Genomic DNA, 17,735 nt, shown 5'->3' on the forward strand with positions numbered 1-17,735 from the left:
AACAAGTAAAATTATCAAACTGATACAGTTTAGCTATAGTGTGTGTTCATGAGCTGGCAAGAGTTCAGAGATAAGGGCTACACATGGAGATGTCAGAGCTGTTCTGTGACAGAGTCACTGTAAAACAAAAAGCCTGCTAGTTTGCAAATGCACTTACTTTAACCTCTTAAGGACCCTGCCATTTTTCTCCTTAAGGACCAGGCCACTTTTAGCAAATCTGACATGTGTCACTTTATGTGGTAATAACTTTAAAACGCTTTTACTTATCCAGGCCATTCTGAGATTGTTTTCTTGTCACATATTGTACTTCATGATAGTGGTAAAAATGAGTCAAAAAATTTCATTTTGATTTATTCCAGCTTTATGCCAGTATTTATCTTGTAAAATCGCATTGTATATCGCATTGTATAGACCAACCGTGTTTTATTGAACCTCCTGATGATCCCATAGCATTGTCTAGGGGGAAACGCGTCGAGGTAACCCAGGTGTATGACCATCAAGTCAACCCTGACTATCTGTATGTTTTGTATTTGTCTGTACTATGTGTTCTGTTTTTTGTTTTTCTTCCACTAATGGTACTTTAATATCCCCACCTCATACCTGGGGCACTCTAAAACTATCCCTTTAATACCCCTCTAGGGACTTTTGAGGGATAAGGAGTCTAGGTACGCGGACAGGGGGCCTCCACCATTAGGAGCCTTCCCTGGGCTGAGGTTGTAGGATAGGGGTAGACATAGGGACAATTCTTTTCCCGTACCCCAGGTCATTATCAAATGCTGGATGTGATTATCGGTCACATATCCGGTATGTATTCTTTGTGCTTTATATAGTGGATCCAATTGGGATCCTTTTAAGGTATATCATTAAAATTATATTTTTAGTTTTTTTTTTCTATGCTGGAACCCTAATATATATACAGTTGCAAGAAAAAGTATGTGAACCCTTTGGAATGATATGGATTTCTGCACAAATTGGTCATAAAATGTGATCTAATCTTCATCTAAGTCACAACATTAGACAATCACAGTCTGCTTAAACTAATAACACACAAAGAATTAAATGTTACCATGTTTTTATTGAACACACCATGTAAACATTCACAGTGCAGGTGGAAAAAGTATGTGAACCCTTGGATTTAATAACTGGTTGAACCTCCTTTGGCAGCAATAACTTCAACCAAATGTTTCCTGTAGTTGCAGATCAGACGTGCACAACGGTCAGGAGTAATTCTTGACCATTCCTCTTTACAGAACTGTTTCAGTTCAGCAATATTCTTGGGATGTCTGGTGTGAATCGCTTTCTTGAGATCATCCCACAGCATCTCAATCGGGTTGAGGTCAGGACTCTCTTCTGATTTTCTCCTGTTTAAGCCATTCTGTTGATTTACTTCTATGCTTTGGGTCGTTGTCCTGTTGCAACACCCATCTTCTGTTGAGCTTCAGCTGGTGGACAGATGGCCTTAAGTTCTCCTGCAAAATGTCTTGATAAACTTGGGAATTCATTTTTCCTTCAATGATAGCAATCCGTCCAGGCCCTGACGCAGCAAAGCAGCCCCAAACGATGATGCCTCCACCACCATACTTCACAGTTGGGATGAGGTTTTGATGTTGGTGTGCTGTGCCTCTTTTTCTCCACACATAGTGTTGTGTGTTTCTTCCAAACAACTCAACTTTGGTTTCATCTGTCCACAGAATATTTTGCCAGTACTGCTGTGGAACATCCAGGTGCTCTTGTGCAAACTGTAAACGTGCAGCAATGTTTTTTTTGGACAGCAGTGGCTTCCTCTGTGGTATCCTCCCATGAAATTCATTTTTGTTTAGTGTTTTACGCATCGTAGATTCGCTAACAGGGATGTTAGCATATGCCAGAGACTTTTGTAAGTCTTTAGCTGACACTCTAGGATTCTTCTTCACCTCATTGAGCAGTCTGCGCTGTGCTCTTGCAGTCATCTTTACAGGACGGCCACTCCTAGGGAGAGTAGCAGCAGTGCTGAACTTTCTCCATTTATAGACAATTTGTCTTACCGTGGACTGATGAACAGCAAGGCTTTTGGAGATACTTTTATAACCCTTTCCAGCTTTATGCAAGTCAACAATTCTTAATCGTAGGTCTTCTGAGAGCTCTTTTGTGCGAGGCATCATTCACATCAGGCAATGCTTCTTGTGAAAAGCAAACCCAGAACTGGTGTGTGTTTTATATAGGGCAGGGCAGCTGTAACCAACACCTCCAATCTCATCTCATTGATTGGACTCCAGTTGGCTGACACCTCACTCCAATTAGCTCTTGGAGATGTCATTAGTCTAGGGGTTCACATACTTTTTCCACCTGCACTGTGAATGTTTACATGGTGTGTTCAATAAAAACATGGTAATATTTAATTCTTCGTGTGTTATTAGTTTAAGCAGACTGTGATTGTCTATTGTTGTGACTTAGATGAAGATTAGATCACATTTTATGACCAATTTGTGCAGAAATCCATATCATTCCAAAGGGTTCACATACTTTTTCTTGCAGCTGTATGTAAATGTACCCTAAGATGCAATGCAGTATTTCAGGGGTTCTGTACCTGCAGGTTAAAATTTTGAAACTGGTTTCTTGTAATATACAGGATATGGATAGTTTATGTGTAGGTGAAAAGGTCTTGTTCCAGGCTAATGCCTGAGGGTGAACACCCAGCTCTTTCCCTGCTGCATAGTTAGGCCTCTTTCACACGACCGTATGGCTTTTTCAGTGTTTTGCGGTCCGTTTTAAACTGATCCGTTGTTCCGTTTTTTGTTTCCGTTGTGTTTCCGTTTCCGTTCCGTTTTTCAATTCCGTTTTTCCGTATGCCATATACAGTATACAGTAATTTCATAGAAAAAATTGGGCTGGGCATAACATTTTCAATAGATGGTTCCGCAAAAAACGGAACGGATACGGAAGACATACGGATGCATTTCCGTATGCATTCCGTTTTTTTGCGGACCCATTGACTTTAATGGAGCCACGGAACGGCATGTTCTATCTTTCAACGAAACGGAAAAAACGGAAATACGGAAACGGAATGCATACGGAGTACATTCCGTTTTTTTTGCGAAACCATTGAAATGAATGGTTCCGTATACGGAACACAAAAAACAGCCCGCAAAACGGAAAAAAAAAATGGTCGTGTGAAAGAGGCCTTAGGAGGAGACACAGCCCCTGTAACATTTTGTGTATAGGTGAGCTCATGTAGTCTGGTTTCTGAGATTGGCTTAAGTGTACCACGCATCCTATTTTTATTTAAAGAACTGTTTGAGCTTTTCTGCTCTCTATTTGACTGTAAAGATCAGAATGTACAGGTACTTGCTGTAGCGAATCTCGAATTTCACATTGCTTATGATGTTCTCGATATTGACAGACTTGGTCTCCTTTGTCAGAGTTGTCAGCTGGAAGTCATTAATTTATTCAATTTGGCCAGAAAATAAAGTCCTATATAACCGATTTATTGAGGACATATCAGCTTTCATTGACATGTCTGTTTTAGTAAATACATTCCTCAACATTGAAATTGCATCGCCAAGAAGGAAAAGTCATGAAATTATGGGAAACACGGGATCAGTAGACATGTTAATGATAGGCAAATGATAAAAAAGGGAAGCAAAATATCTAAAACATCTCGATTTATTCAGTATTGAGTATGAGCACTTAAAGAATAAATACATGCAATTAATAGTTGTCTGTGGAATGTTCTACTATGATGAATGCACCTGGATAATCAAATCATCTGTCAGCACAGTAGGCAGAAACACAGACAGTGAGCCCAAACTGGAACCAAGCCCGATTTCCCTGCCCTGTGGCAAGTCTGCAATTGGTCGACATTCCCTACTCTGCTAAGTGCAATAAAGACACACACACAGACGAACAACACAAATACAAAGTTGTACAGGAAAGGGTCGAAAACAGCGTAGACATATACAGAACCAGACGGGAATCACATCCAAAGAAACAGAGATCCAGCTTCCAGGTCAAAAAAGTGGCATCTTTTATTAGAAATAGTGCATTAAAAACCAAACAGGGTATTCATGTCTAAACGTTTCGGATCATGTAGTGCTGATCCTTACTCATGACTAAGGATCGGCACTACATGATCCGAAATGCATAGACATGAATACCCTGTCTGGTTTTTAATGCACTATTTCCAATAAAAGCTGCCACTTTTTTGTACTGGAAGCTGGATCTCTGTTTCTTTGGATGTTAATTCCATGCTTTGTCCCCAGCGTGCTCCGTGCTTCCTTCATTATTCAGGTGAGCGCACCCTCCTCCTTTTTTGTTTATTTAGACGGGAATCACAGTACCAAATTATAAGACATAGAGTGGTCAAAGGCAAGCCAAGGTCAATACAATAAGCAATCCAAATACAAAGAGAACGGAACCAGGAGTACAGCAAAGGAGTGAAAACCTATAACTGGCAAAGGTGTATTGGCAGCAGGAGATTTAAATAGAGTGTCAAGTCCCTGGATCAGAACCTGGTCAGGTCCAGGGACTCAGCGCCCCAGTGGACCAAAACACAAGTTGTCCTAACATAGGCAGGGTGAGAAGTGGATCAGCCTGCATCATAATCCTGCACACCTAAACCATATACCACTAAATCTCCCCCAGCTATCTTGCTGTGCACCATGATGGCCTTTGAGAGCAGTGGCATGATGTCAATAGAACACCTGTAGATGGAAGTCATGCACATAGCAAAGTGTCATGCAAATGCCTTCTGATGGTTTGTGTAAACACTGTTTGCCACTCTAGGCTTTTGTTGTGACATCCAATTTCAGTTGCAGTACAGAATGGATCACTGCAAGCTATTCTTCTAATCAGACGATCCGTTCATGCAGAGGTTTGCCTCTGCGCACCTGTTGCTGTTCCAGTTCATCGTTGGTCCCAACCACCAGAACATGCAATGTTAAGCAGTATTTATGTAGTGTACGGGAACTGTAATACCCGTCACTACCAAAGTGTCACTTGGTGTGCTGTCGTCCCTCCTAATTATGGGGAAGTTGTTATATGTCAGTTTTATAAAATGTCATGTAATGCAATGCTATGTGTTTCCCTGTTACTATGACACTTGCATGTACAGGCTTGCTAGGGGTGTCATTCCAGCTTCTAGTCAATAGAGGGAGCTAGGGAGCCCTAGTTTATATAAGGCCCAGTCAGGGAAGTGCTAGGCAGACGGAGTCTAGTGTCTGTAATCTACAGTTGGAGATTAGACAATGTCTGAGACAAGTCCAGGCCTGAAGCCTGCTGTCCAGGAGAAGATTCCCTCCTGAATTCCCATATGCAGAAACAGGAATATGTTAGCTCAAGAGCCTGAGGAAGTTTCCAGAAGCTGAGAGAGACAGAGGCAAAGATCAGAAAAGCAAGAGGTACTCAGAAAGACAGAGGAGGTACTGATTAAAGCTATAGCCAAGGATATAAAGCCAGAACTAGGTTAATGGGCCTTGGTGAAGAATTGCTGTATTCCAGGATCAGACAGAATTAGAGTGCAAGCTCCTGTGCTGCAAGTCCTGTGTTCAACACTCTGTAATTACCCTGCTATAACTGAATTGCCTGCATCGACCGAATTGCAAAATCGACTGTATGCTTAGGAACTGCATTTCCAATATTGTCTCTGCTTGCAAAACTACTAAAGTTGGAGTTCTGTTTTAAGACCACGTTTCCTCGATTTATTCCTGCATCCGCAAACGGCGTGCCACCGTTTAATTGGCACTGGCGTCACGAACAATTTCTACCTATACCTGCCCTTGCAGAGAGTCAGCCGTCTCAGGTTAGTGTCTATTGCACTACAACACCCAGGAACACTATTACACCTAACTTGAGTACGCTGCATTTACATCTCGGCCTAGGCGTGTCGTGATCTGCTGGAGTGATAAACCAAGATCTCTCAGTTCAAGGATTCTGTCCCGCTGCGACAAGTGATGTTACCTATCACATCGACAAACGGGAGGTATCACACAATCATCCCACATGACCTTATTCGATTTTTGAGGTTTCATGTTGATAAAAAAACTTTGCTTTCAATCTGGATTTATGCCCCTCCAACATGCCACAGATTAGTCCTAGGTGCTTGAAAATGTCATCATCTGCAGTGACTTCTGCTACTTCCTCAATATGTATAACCTTATAGCAGGGGTGGGGAACCCTTTTTCTGCTGAGGGCCATTTGGATATTTGTAACATCGTTCGGAGGCCATACAAAATTCTCAACTCAAAAATTTTACGTTTGGTCAAACATATAAGTGACTTAGGGGTAAGTTACAGAAATTGCGCTTCAATTAAAAAAATCTAGAGCACTGTATTTTTGCAGCACAAAATGGCGCCTGCACTATATATTACAAATAGTACAGGCGCCATTTTGACCACATATAGCATTCAAATTTTTAAGTTGAGAATGTTATATATTTAGTACTTTATTTGGCATTAATGACAGCCAAGCTAAACCCAGAGGGGTTCACTCAGCTTTCACTCTTCCTGCCACTGACCCTACTTCTTTCTTTGCAACTGTCCCTGCCTTTGTCCCTTTCTCAGTCTCAGAGCTGCCCCCCACCTCCATCAACCTCAAATCAGCCTCCTATCAGCCCCCCCCCCCCATCCTACATCAGCCTCAGATCAGACCCTCATCAGACCCTCCCCAACCTCAGATCAGAGCCCCATCAGACCCTCCCCATCCTCAGATTAGACCCTCATCAGACCCCCCAGCCTCAGATCAGACCCCATCAAACCCCCCAGCCTTAGATCAGACCCCCAATAGCCCCACCAGCCACAGATCAAACCCCTATCAGATCCCCCCAGTATCAGATCAGACCCCCAATAGGCCCCACAGCCTCAGATCAGACCCCTGTCAGACACCCAGCCTCAGATCAGACCCCCAATAGCCCCACCAGCCTCAGATCAAACCCCTATCAGACCCCCCAGCCTCAGATCAGATCCCTGTCAGAACCCCCTAAGTTGTAGACTGGACCAGGGTATGTCAAAGGTTGGTGCATAAAATGAGAATGCTTGGACATATGTCTATGCAGGTAAGTAACTGGCTCAGTGATAAAAAAAAACAGAGGGTGGTTATTAACGGTACACACTCAGATTGGGTCACTGTCACTAGTGGAGTACCTCAGGGGTCAGTATTGGGCCCTATTCTCAATGTATGTATTAATGATCTTGTAGAAGGCTTGCACAGTAAAATAATACATTTTTTGCAGATGACACTAAACTGTGTAAAGTAATTAAAGGTGTTCTACAGCTTTTAATATTGATGACCTATCCTCAGGACACCTGGCACTCCTGACGATCAGCTGTTTGAGGAGACATGTCGTCTCCCTTTTCTCTTCCTGTTTGCTGCTGCTTTGCCATAGACAGCAGCAGTGAACAGGAAGAGAGATGGCTGATTGGTGGGGGTGTCGGACCCCCACTGATCTGATATTGATGACCTATCCTGAGGATAGATCATCAATATAAAAAATCCAGACAACTTCTTTAACACAAAAGATGACAATACACTGGTACAGATGGATCTAGATTAGGCTTCTTGCACACGAACAAAACTGATTAGGTTCAGGAAAACTTGCACCATTTCGCAAGCAAGTTCAGTCAGTTTTGTCTGCGATTGCGTTCAGTGGTTCCAGTTTTTCAGCGCGGGTGCAATGCGTTTTGATGCCTTTTCACTCGCATGATAAAAAACGGAAGGTTTACAAACATCTCTTCGCAACCATCAGTGAAAAACGCATTGCATCCGCACTTGCTTGCTGATGCGATGCGTTTTTCATGCAGCCCCATTCACTTCTATGGTGCCAGGGCTGCGTGAAAAACGCAGAATATAGAACAAGCTGCGATTCTCACGCAACGCACAAGTGATGCGTGAAAAAGAACGCTCATGTACACAGACACATTGAAATAAATGGGTCCGGATTCAGTGCAGACGCAATGTGTTTGCATCACGCATTGCGCCCGCATGGAAAATTTGCTCGTGTGAAAGGGGCCTTAGAGGTATATCAATAACTTACCATTATGATGATTATATAAATGAAATGTCCAGAACTTTACATTTTTATGTATGCCCTGTTTTTTCAATCGCAACAAAAGCACATTGTAAAACACCAGCTTTTATTTTTTTTACCATGATTGCATTTTCGATTTACTGGTGACACATGTTAAATCATGTGTTTCACCTGTAAAAACTGCATTGGCAATACCACAGCAACTGAAATAAAAATGAGTGTTTATTACTATGGCATCTATATTAGCAATCCTGCATATGTATTTAACCACTGAGCATATCACTCTGGATAGTTCTTTAATATGTTACAGCTTAGAACATTGTTTCCCTCAATTTCAAAATTCTCTCGCCCAATCCACAGTAATGCAGTATTTTCCTCTTGTCATTCCTATAGAGTTTGAATGGAGTGACAGCTCAAACTCATCTGCTGCTCCATTCAAACTTATTCTTACCCCAGTGCTGAGGATTTTGAATCGCAATTCTAGTGCTCATGGGGGTCCTACCATGAAAACTTTAAACCAGTACTAAGTGGATAAATGTATTTGGTGGGGAAAACCCTTTAAATGTGAGATGTGTAGATCACAAGGAATAAAAATAATGTTATTCTCCATAAGTAAGAAATCTATGCAATCAAAATGAGTAAATGGTGACCTTTGTTTTTCCTGTTGTATCCTCACATCACTTACGGTACATTCAGTGGATGCAACATTAAAAGTGAACAATTATTTACCTTTTCTTCTGGCAAGAAGAACATTTCCCCTGTGTCCGCAGTGGGGGGACTTGGTTCAGCATCTGGGGTTACACTTCGTGAGTCTGGTATAGCAGCAAATTCAGGGCACGGTTTACATTCTGATGCTGAAAGTCAAAATACAGAAAAAAAAAAACATTTTCAATGTGCTTATTGCAATACTGGAAATCATAGTCATGTGTCATGGGGAGGTGTCCTCCTTTCAGTATTCATAATATATCTTTTTTGCATTCCTTGCTCTTTTGCAGAAATGGGGACATTCTTTTTGTTTTGTGTGCTGCACAAACTGACATGTGCTTTTATAGGACAAGCTGCTCGCAGACATGAGATGTTAGACAAGGTTGTTACTTAGTAGCTGTAGTTATGTTATTGGTGTTTTTTTTTTTTTTACTCCCAAGTAATAAATAATAAATGTTGAGCTGTTGGTGTCGTTTATGTAATTGATTTCCTGCTAGTTCACAACTTCCTCATTCAAGGTCAAAGACATTTCTAAATAAGTACTATCCACAGACACTTTAAAAACTGTACCGTATCCTGTGCTTGTAGCTAACCCTGACTTTTTTTTCATTCCTATAATATAATGTAGCAGTCAGTAGATAGTAAGGCACTACCCACAGACACTTCAGAAAAAATGCTGTGTTCTATATTTGTACCCAACATTGCCTTTATTTTCATTTATGAAAGTAGCATACCAATGTATTCAGATTATGCCACATTTTTTCTGCTCCATTCACTTCTATGGGAATGCCATCATAAACATTTCCAAAATTTCCATAGAGAAATATCCAGTCTTTCAAAGTATGTGTGCAATGACTTTAGCTATAATAATAATTACCAAGATACATTTCACATTTCCAGTGAGGGGCTTGGGGGTTGCCGTTATCTTGGGTTGTCCAAGATAATTGAAAATCACATCTGATTAGGCAGGTAACAGACGTGCGGCGCAGAGGGGAGGGAAGAGGAGTATCCTTTCACTAAGGAGAGGGAGGAGTGGTGACCCCTAACTCACCTAGCACTGGCACCTGGCTTCCCTGGCGTCCCTAGACAGGCTGCTAACCTGTTGGCATTGGGTAATCAATGGCACCTTTACACGATACATAGATATATTTGTCCATAATAATTAAAACTATTGCGTCGGCACACGTCATTGAACCCCTCAATCAATGTTTCGCAGCATCTGAGATAAATATTAAGGCCTTTCAGGGGTTGATAAAAAAAAATAAAAAAATAATCATACTTACCTCATCCATTTAAACGCGAAGAGGCCGCCGCGTCCATCTTGCTTGAAGATCCAGCGCAAATCTCGCGTGGTATATGATGACATCATCAGGACAACTGCCGTGGTGACGTCAAATGTCATATGCCAAAAATATTTTACAGCCGTTTCAGGGAAAATTGAAGATACACTCTGATCATTGAACAGATAACAGACTTAAGCCAGATAGGAACCAAGAGAAGCATTTTAACCAACTGCTGTCACCTTGCACCCTGCTGGTACCGAATGGAGTGAATTTTAAACAGGTAAAGAAACATTTTTGTATTACCAAGTTCATTCTGTAAACAATGTTCAAAATTTCCAAGCCTGGAGTTCTTTGTCTACTTCAACTCAATTATTGTAGCAAACAACCCCCAGGGAGCGACGGCCTGAGGTAGGACCACTGTGACACAAGAACACTACACTAGGCCATATTATACCACTCGCAGACCTCAACACAAATATACTGGGGCTCCACACGGCATATGTTCCAATTGTCCTGTGTCCTGCGATAATGGGTTGCATCAAAAGGGGCATAGATGCCCGTGATGAGAACATACCGGTAGTCCTACCACTTTACACACGTGGAGTACTGTGTACAGTTCTAGGCTCCTGTGAACAAGACAGACATAGCAGAGCTGGAGAGAGTACAGAGGAGGGCAACTAAAGTAATAACTGGAATGGGAGGACTACAGTACCCTGAAAGATTATCAACATTAGGGTTATTCACTTTAGAAAAAAGACGAGATCTAATCTGGAGTTGTTGCGATACCAAATTTTTGATTCAATTTTGATACCATAAAAAAGTATTGCGATACTCAATACCATTCGATACCACGCAGAAAAAATAAAACACTAAAAAAGCCACGTGCATTCCGCATTTAAAAAAATGTCGAATTGCACAGTTTTTATTTATTACTTTTCTGTTCTGGCTTTCACCGCATAGATTTTTTAAAATATTTTAATAGTTTGGACTTTTCGGATGTGGCGATATGTGATATGTTTATTTATTTATTGTTTATATATTTTATATGCAAAATTGGGAAAGGGGGTGATTTATACTTGGTGTGTTTTTTTAACTTTTTTTTTTCCAGTTTATTTAATAACTATTTTCCCCCTTAGGGGCTAGAACCTGGGATCTTTTGATCCCTTGTCCTATTCACCCTAATAGATCTCTATTAGGGTGAATAGGACTTCATACTCTCCCTGCTGCCCTGTGCATAGTACACACAGCAGCAGGGAGCTGACCATGGCAGCCAGGGCTTCAGTAGCGTCCTGGCTGCCATGGTAACCGATCGGAGCCCAACAATTACACTGCTGGGGCTCCGATCAGAAGCTGCCACTGCCACCAATGAGAAGGGGAGGGGACCCTTTGGCCACTGCCACCAAGGATTTTAATACTGTGGGGGTTGAGGGGGGCGGGCACATTGCGCCACCAATGATAATTAACCTTTAATACAGGAAGCGAATACTGGCAGCAGATCAGCGGCAGCTCCCTGTCAGAGGCAGGGTGCCGGCTATGCAATTCTGCTGCCAGTACCTGCCTCCTGTATTAAAAGTTAAAGATGACCTTTCATGAGCAGGATACATAGAGCAGTGCCCAGGGATCTCCCTTCACTTACTATTATTCCTGGGAGCCGCTCCGTTCGCCTGCTGTGCCCCCATTACTGTCTCCTGCTCCGTATGCTAATTACTACTATCGGAACAATTAGCAAGAGACATCAGCTTCTCTCCTGGGCAATCCATCTCCCTGGCTGTGATGTTCTGCGCTGCGATTGGACAGCGCTACAGCAGGGAGAAGGAACACCCAGGAAAGAAGATGATGTCTCCTGATAGTAGTAATTAGCATACGGAGCAGGAGACAGTAATGGGGGCACAGCGGGCGAACGGAGCGCTGCCCAGTAATAATAGTAAGTGCAGGGAGATTCTTAGGCGCCGTTCTATGTAGCCTGGTAACTTAAAGTCCGGGCCCATTTAAAATCCTCCTATTATTGGTATGCCCGTCCCTCTCTACTCATTGGTGGCAGCGGCACAGGGGGAGGGAGAAACTGCTTACTTCTCCCCTGTGCTGCTGAGGGAACATGAGTGCGCTCACAGCAGCACGCTCATGTTCTGTGATACTAGACTGCGCAGCAGCGCAGCCCAGTATCGAAAAAATGGAAATCTCGGTATTGTATCGATACCAGGATAAAAGTATCGATTGGGTATTGAAATTTCGATACCCGCAACAACCCAAATCTAATCATCTATTTATCCCTAGGACTGTGACTGTGACGAGGGGACATCCTCTGCGTCTGGAGGAAAGAAGGTTTGTACACAAACATAGAGGAGGATTCTTTACGGTAAGAGCAGTGAGACTATGGAACTCTCTGCCTGAGGAGGTGGTGATGGTGAGTTCACTAAAAGAGTTCAAGAGGGGCTTGGATGTATTTCTGGAGTGTAATAATATTACAGGCTATAGCTACTAGAGAGGGGTTGTTGATCCAGGGAGTTATTCTAATTGCCTGATTGGAGTCGGGAAGGAATTTTTTTCCCCTTAAAGGGTTTCTGTCACCTTAAAAATGGGTATTAAGCTGGCTGACATTAGCAATGTGCTAAAGTCAGCTGAACATAACTATATTAGTGCCATCTCACTGCCTAAAGCCTTTATTGAGAAAAATTAACTTTTATAATATGCTAATTAGCCTCTAGGAGCAGGGGGTGCGTTGCACCTGTTCCTACAGGCTCCGTTTGTCCACCTCTTTTCACGCCTTTCTTCTCTTGATTGACAGGTCCAGGGCAGTGCTGCTCTCCTCCCACCGGCCGTGTCTGCAGTGTAAATCTCGCACCGTTAAGTATTCGGCATAGGCGCAGTGAGGAAGCCAGCAGCCGCCGAGCGTCCTTCTCTCACTGTTCCTGTGCTGAATACTGAACGGCGTGAGATTTTCTTAGTAGACACAGCCGGTGGGAGGAGAGCAGCGCTGCACTGGCCCTGCCAATCAAGAGAAGAAGGGTGTGAAAAGAGGTGGGCAAACGGAGCCTCTAGGATGCCCCCCTGCTCCTAGATGCTAATTAGCATATTATAAAAGTTTGTTTTTCGGAATAACGGGCGGCACATAGTGACATGGGACTAATATAGTTAGGTTCAGCTGACATTAGCACATCACTAATGTCAGCCAGCTTAAAGGGAGTCTGTCACCTACCTGACCGATTTTAAACAGATCACATTGTTCAGTGGGGCACAAAGACATGACACAGATGTTACCTGTGTTTAGTTTTTCAGATGCTTCAAATCGCCCAAAAAGTCATTTGTATCATATGCTAATGAGCCGCCGCAAGTGCCCAGGGGCGGAGAGTTTTCTGGAAGTGCCCAAGTTCCCCTGCCTCACTCGCGCCTAACTCCGCCCCTCATAAAGTTCAGGCCAGCCCTGTGACATCATATTTCCCTGTAGGCTGTTTGCGCATCGTTGCCGGGCCCGGGCATGCGCACTGTTCTGCCCACTGTGGGCAGAGGCACAGAGATATGCAGTGCGCATGCGCCAATTTCACGCCAGTAACTAGTGCATGCGCACTCCATATCCCTGTCCCTCTGCCCACAGTAGGCAGAACACTGCGCATGCCCGGGCCCGGCAGCGATGCACGAACGTCATATAGGGAAATATGATGTCACAGAGCCACAGGGCTGGCCTGAGCTTGCTGAGGGGCGGAGAACCCTTTAAAGGGAACCTGTCACCTCTACTATGCTACCCTCACTGAGCGTTTCTAAATGTTCATTCTGTTACCCTAAACATATAAATTACACTTTTAATTTCATTTGCAGACGAATTTAATAAGTATTATGCATTTTTGTACTTCCTGCCTTTTATGCAAATTAACATAAAAGAGTCATATCTTACTTGTGTGACCAGAGAAGAGTCATATTTTCAAGCTCTGATTTATCTCAGGTTAATTTGGATATGTATCAAATCGGTTTTTATACACACTAAAAGCACACAGAGCTATGGGGACTGGGTATTGTGGATGTGCTAGCGGTCATCTAGCAACCCATGTCCTCAGCTCTATACCCAAAATCCAGGTGACAGGTTCCCTTTAAGTGGGGAAAATTGGTTTCAACCTCACAGGGGTATTTTTGCCTTCCTCTGGATCAACTTGCAGGATAACAGGCTAAACTGGATGGACAAATGTCTTTTTTCAGCCTTACGGTATATACTATGTTACTATGTTACTAAGGCTAGTTTAACATATGCGGTAAGGGGATCTGACAGGCTGTCCCGGGAGAGAACAGCCGTCCGGAGCTCTCTGGATCTGACATTGCTGTAAGGTACCAGAATGCCCCCTGAGCCCATTAACTATCCGGCCCGTCAAATATGCCTGGATTCGGCTGGAACAGCCTTCCAGTTTAATAGGGTTGATCATGCTGACAGGTTTAACGTATATGTGAAAGTAGCCTAAAGGTGCAGCTAATCACCCAATGAGCAATCAAATGCTTGTTCGTTGGGTGATTGTATCTTTATGCAGCAAATCTCCCTGTGTAAACTGGATGTGCTGTCGGCAAACAATTAATCCGTGGGGATGTGGCATCTCGGTAGCAGTCATTCATCTTACTACAGAGACGAATGTTGCATGTAAATGAACATAAGGTTCATTCTCAATAATTGCGTTGCTCCATGTACAAGGACTCCGAGGCTAGGTTTCCACATTCAGGTTTTGTGGTGCAGTTTTAGAGGCAAAAAACAGATATGAATTATAGAAAGTAAGTATAAAGGACAGATATTACTTTTTTTTTTAATCCAATCCTGATTTTAGCTTCAAAACCAGAAAACCTGAACAGGGAAATCCTGCCTTACAGATGATAAAATTGGTTAAAATTGGATATTTACCAATACAAATATTTTGTTAGGTTAGAACCAATTCCCATCTTCCTAATCTAAGTGCTTGTTCATCAGCTGCTTGATTATAGAGGTTAATTATAGTGAATGCACATTCGTATGGAAGTTTTTTCCTGATAATTGGTTTGAAATAGTGGAGTGTAATAGGGCCTTGTGAATTTTTTGCATTAATATAACTTAAACAGACTCTGTTGGTGGATCAACCCTATTAAACCAGGCATACTACGTGGTAGGGTTGATCATACTGATTAAAACATTACCTTAGTTAGGTTTCTACAATGCAGCGTTCCCAAGAAATGAGAATTTTTTATATTATGCAAACTAGCTCTGTTGAGCACCAAGAGATGGGCCAGAAGCCTTGGAGCATCTGTATTATAATATCCATTTCTTCTGGCCACATTTGATTGATAGGGCTAGACTTCTCGTCTAGCCATGTATTCTCGTGCCTGCTCCACCCATAATCAGCATGATCAATGCTACCAGGCAGTATGCCTGGTTTAATAGGGTTGATCATGCTGACAGGTGTTTCTTAAATTAGGCCTTTGAGAAGGAGACATTTCCCCTTTTCTATGTAGACATGTGATGCATGCTAATACATAACAGTACATTAAGCCACAAAGTTTTGTTATGCGTAGATTATTAATTTTGAAACTTTTCTCATATGTACTGTATGTCATGATGACTTATCAGTTATGAGAAACCCTAGAGAGTCTATATTCTGCATGTAATCACCAAATCACCATGGATGTCATATATCTTGACTTCTCCAAAGCATTTGACACTGTACCGCATAAAAGGTTAGTATATAAGATGAGAATGCTCGGACTGGGAGAAAATGTGTGTATGTGGGTAAGTAACTGGATCAGTGATAGAAAACAGAGGGTGGTTATTAATGGTACACACTCAGATTGGGTCACTGTCACTAGTGGGGTACCACAGGGGCCAGCATTGGACCCTATTCTCTTCAATATATTTATTAATGATCTTAAGGCTTGCACAGTAAAATATAAATTTTTGAAGATTACACTAAACTATGTAAAGTAATTAAGATGGAAGAGGACAGTATACTGCTACAGATGGATCTGGTGTAAGGGATCGTTTAATTTTAGGGGGTCGCCATCACAGATTACTTCACCAGACAAGGGTAGAATGTCCAAACTCGTGTTTTATTCCGGACGTTTCAGAAAAACAGGTTATGAAGTCGCAGCTTCAACTTATCACGTGTGACATCCACACAAAATAACAAACCCTTGCCCAGCTAGGCTCTAACTAAACACATAAGTGTATCCCTGACTGACCTAGAGAGCCCTGTTCTCAGCCGGCTTTCCTCAGCCATTCAGTCCAGCAACCTCAAGGCTGTGACACTTCAATACATTTTGGGGGATTGTGGCCCAGTAGTCCTCCCGACTCTGGCCTCGTGATCCTTGTTTCACAGGCGTCACCGCGTCCCCCAAAGTTCAGGCTAACGCCTAGCCTCGTGGCCCCTCAGCCCACCTGGCTGAGACCACTGACGCAGAGCCTCACCAGGACTCTGCTTCACCAAACACTCCCGAGTGAGCCACACCCAAGATCCAGTAGCAGGATTAAATAGGATCCCTGGACATGAGCATGCCCTAAGTCCCGGACTGGAGCATGGGGAACAGGCACCCACCCAACACATTGCCTGTTCCCAGTAAAAGCCCGCCCTGAAATAGCTGAACCAGCTACACTATCTATATGGTGTCCCCCAACTACTTTAGTGGACACCTGAACTAGGGCTTTTACTCCACCAAGGCCGGGCCCCTTGGTGACACGCTCCCAGTGCACACAACACCCCTTTTATCCTGCTTCCCCGTGACTTTACTGCACACCTCAATGTTCACATTGCCACACTGGATATATTGGAAGCTTGGGCAGATAAGTGGCAGATGAGGTTTAACACTGACAAATGTAAGGTTATGCACATGGGAAGGAATAATGCAAGTCACCCGTACATACTAAATGGTAAAACACTGGGTAACACTGACATGGGAAAGGACCTAGGAATTTTAGTGAACATCAAACTAAGCTGTGGAAACCAGTGTCAGGCAGCTGCTGCCAAGGCCAATAATGGGTTGAAACAAAAGGGGCACAGAGGCCCGTGATGAGAACATAGTCCTGCCACTTTACAAATCACTAGTCAGACCATACATGGAGCATTGTGTACAGTTCTGGTCTTCTGTGAACAAGGCAGACATAGCAGAGCTGGAGAGGGTTCAGAGAAGGGCAACTAAAGTAATAAATGGAATAGGTGGACTACAGTACCCAGAAAAATTATCAAAATTCACTTTAGAAAAAAGATGACTGAGGGGAGATCTAATAACCATGTACAGTATAAGTATACCAGGGGCCAGTACAGAGATCTATTGAGATCCACCTGTAGATAAACAATCTAAACTTGTATGAGTTGTATCATTCATGTATTTTATTGATATTGGTATCAGTGCAAAGTGGAAGTGTTTGGGAAGTACAGCCATTCAGCCATGAAGTAGCAAACCATGTAAAATTACAGAGAAGGGTCTTAGAGTGCTGAGGAACATAGTTCATAAAAGTCACCAACGCTCTGCTGACTCAATAACTGCCAAACCCCCTCTGGCATTAACATCAGCACAAAAACTGTGCACCAAGAGTTTCATGACATGGGTCTTCCATGGCCAAGCAGCTGCATGCAAGCCTTACAACACCAAGCATAAATGCCAAACATTGGAAAGAGTGGTGTAAAACATACTGCCTCTGGACTCTGGAGAAGTGGAAACATTCTGTGGAGTGACAAATCTTCATTCACTTCTACAGGAGTTCTTAGAACAGGCAAGCAATTGTGCATGCTGAGATTCATTGTTTCACACAG

At 42.8% G+C, this 17,735-nt stretch overlaps 1 protein-coding gene across 2 annotated transcripts in view; it reads right to left on the reverse strand.

The window, feature by feature from the left end:
• The window catches only part of ARHGEF18 (Rho/Rac guanine nucleotide exchange factor 18), a 620,551-nt gene that overhangs the window by 390,850 nt on the left and 211,966 nt on the right, over positions 1-17,735 (reverse strand). For both annotated transcript variants that reach the window (XM_040417798.1, XM_040417797.1), the window contains exon 2: positions 8,729-8,853. In XM_040417798.1, the coding sequence (XP_040273732.1) occupies positions 8,729-8,853 (125 nt within the window). The remainder of the gene's footprint in view (positions 1-8,728; positions 8,854-17,735) is intronic.

This window comes from Bufo bufo, chromosome 2 (assembly GCF_905171765.1).
Source record: "Bufo bufo chromosome 2, aBufBuf1.1, whole genome shotgun sequence".
Taxonomy (NCBI): Eukaryota; Metazoa; Chordata; class Amphibia; order Anura; family Bufonidae; genus Bufo; species Bufo bufo.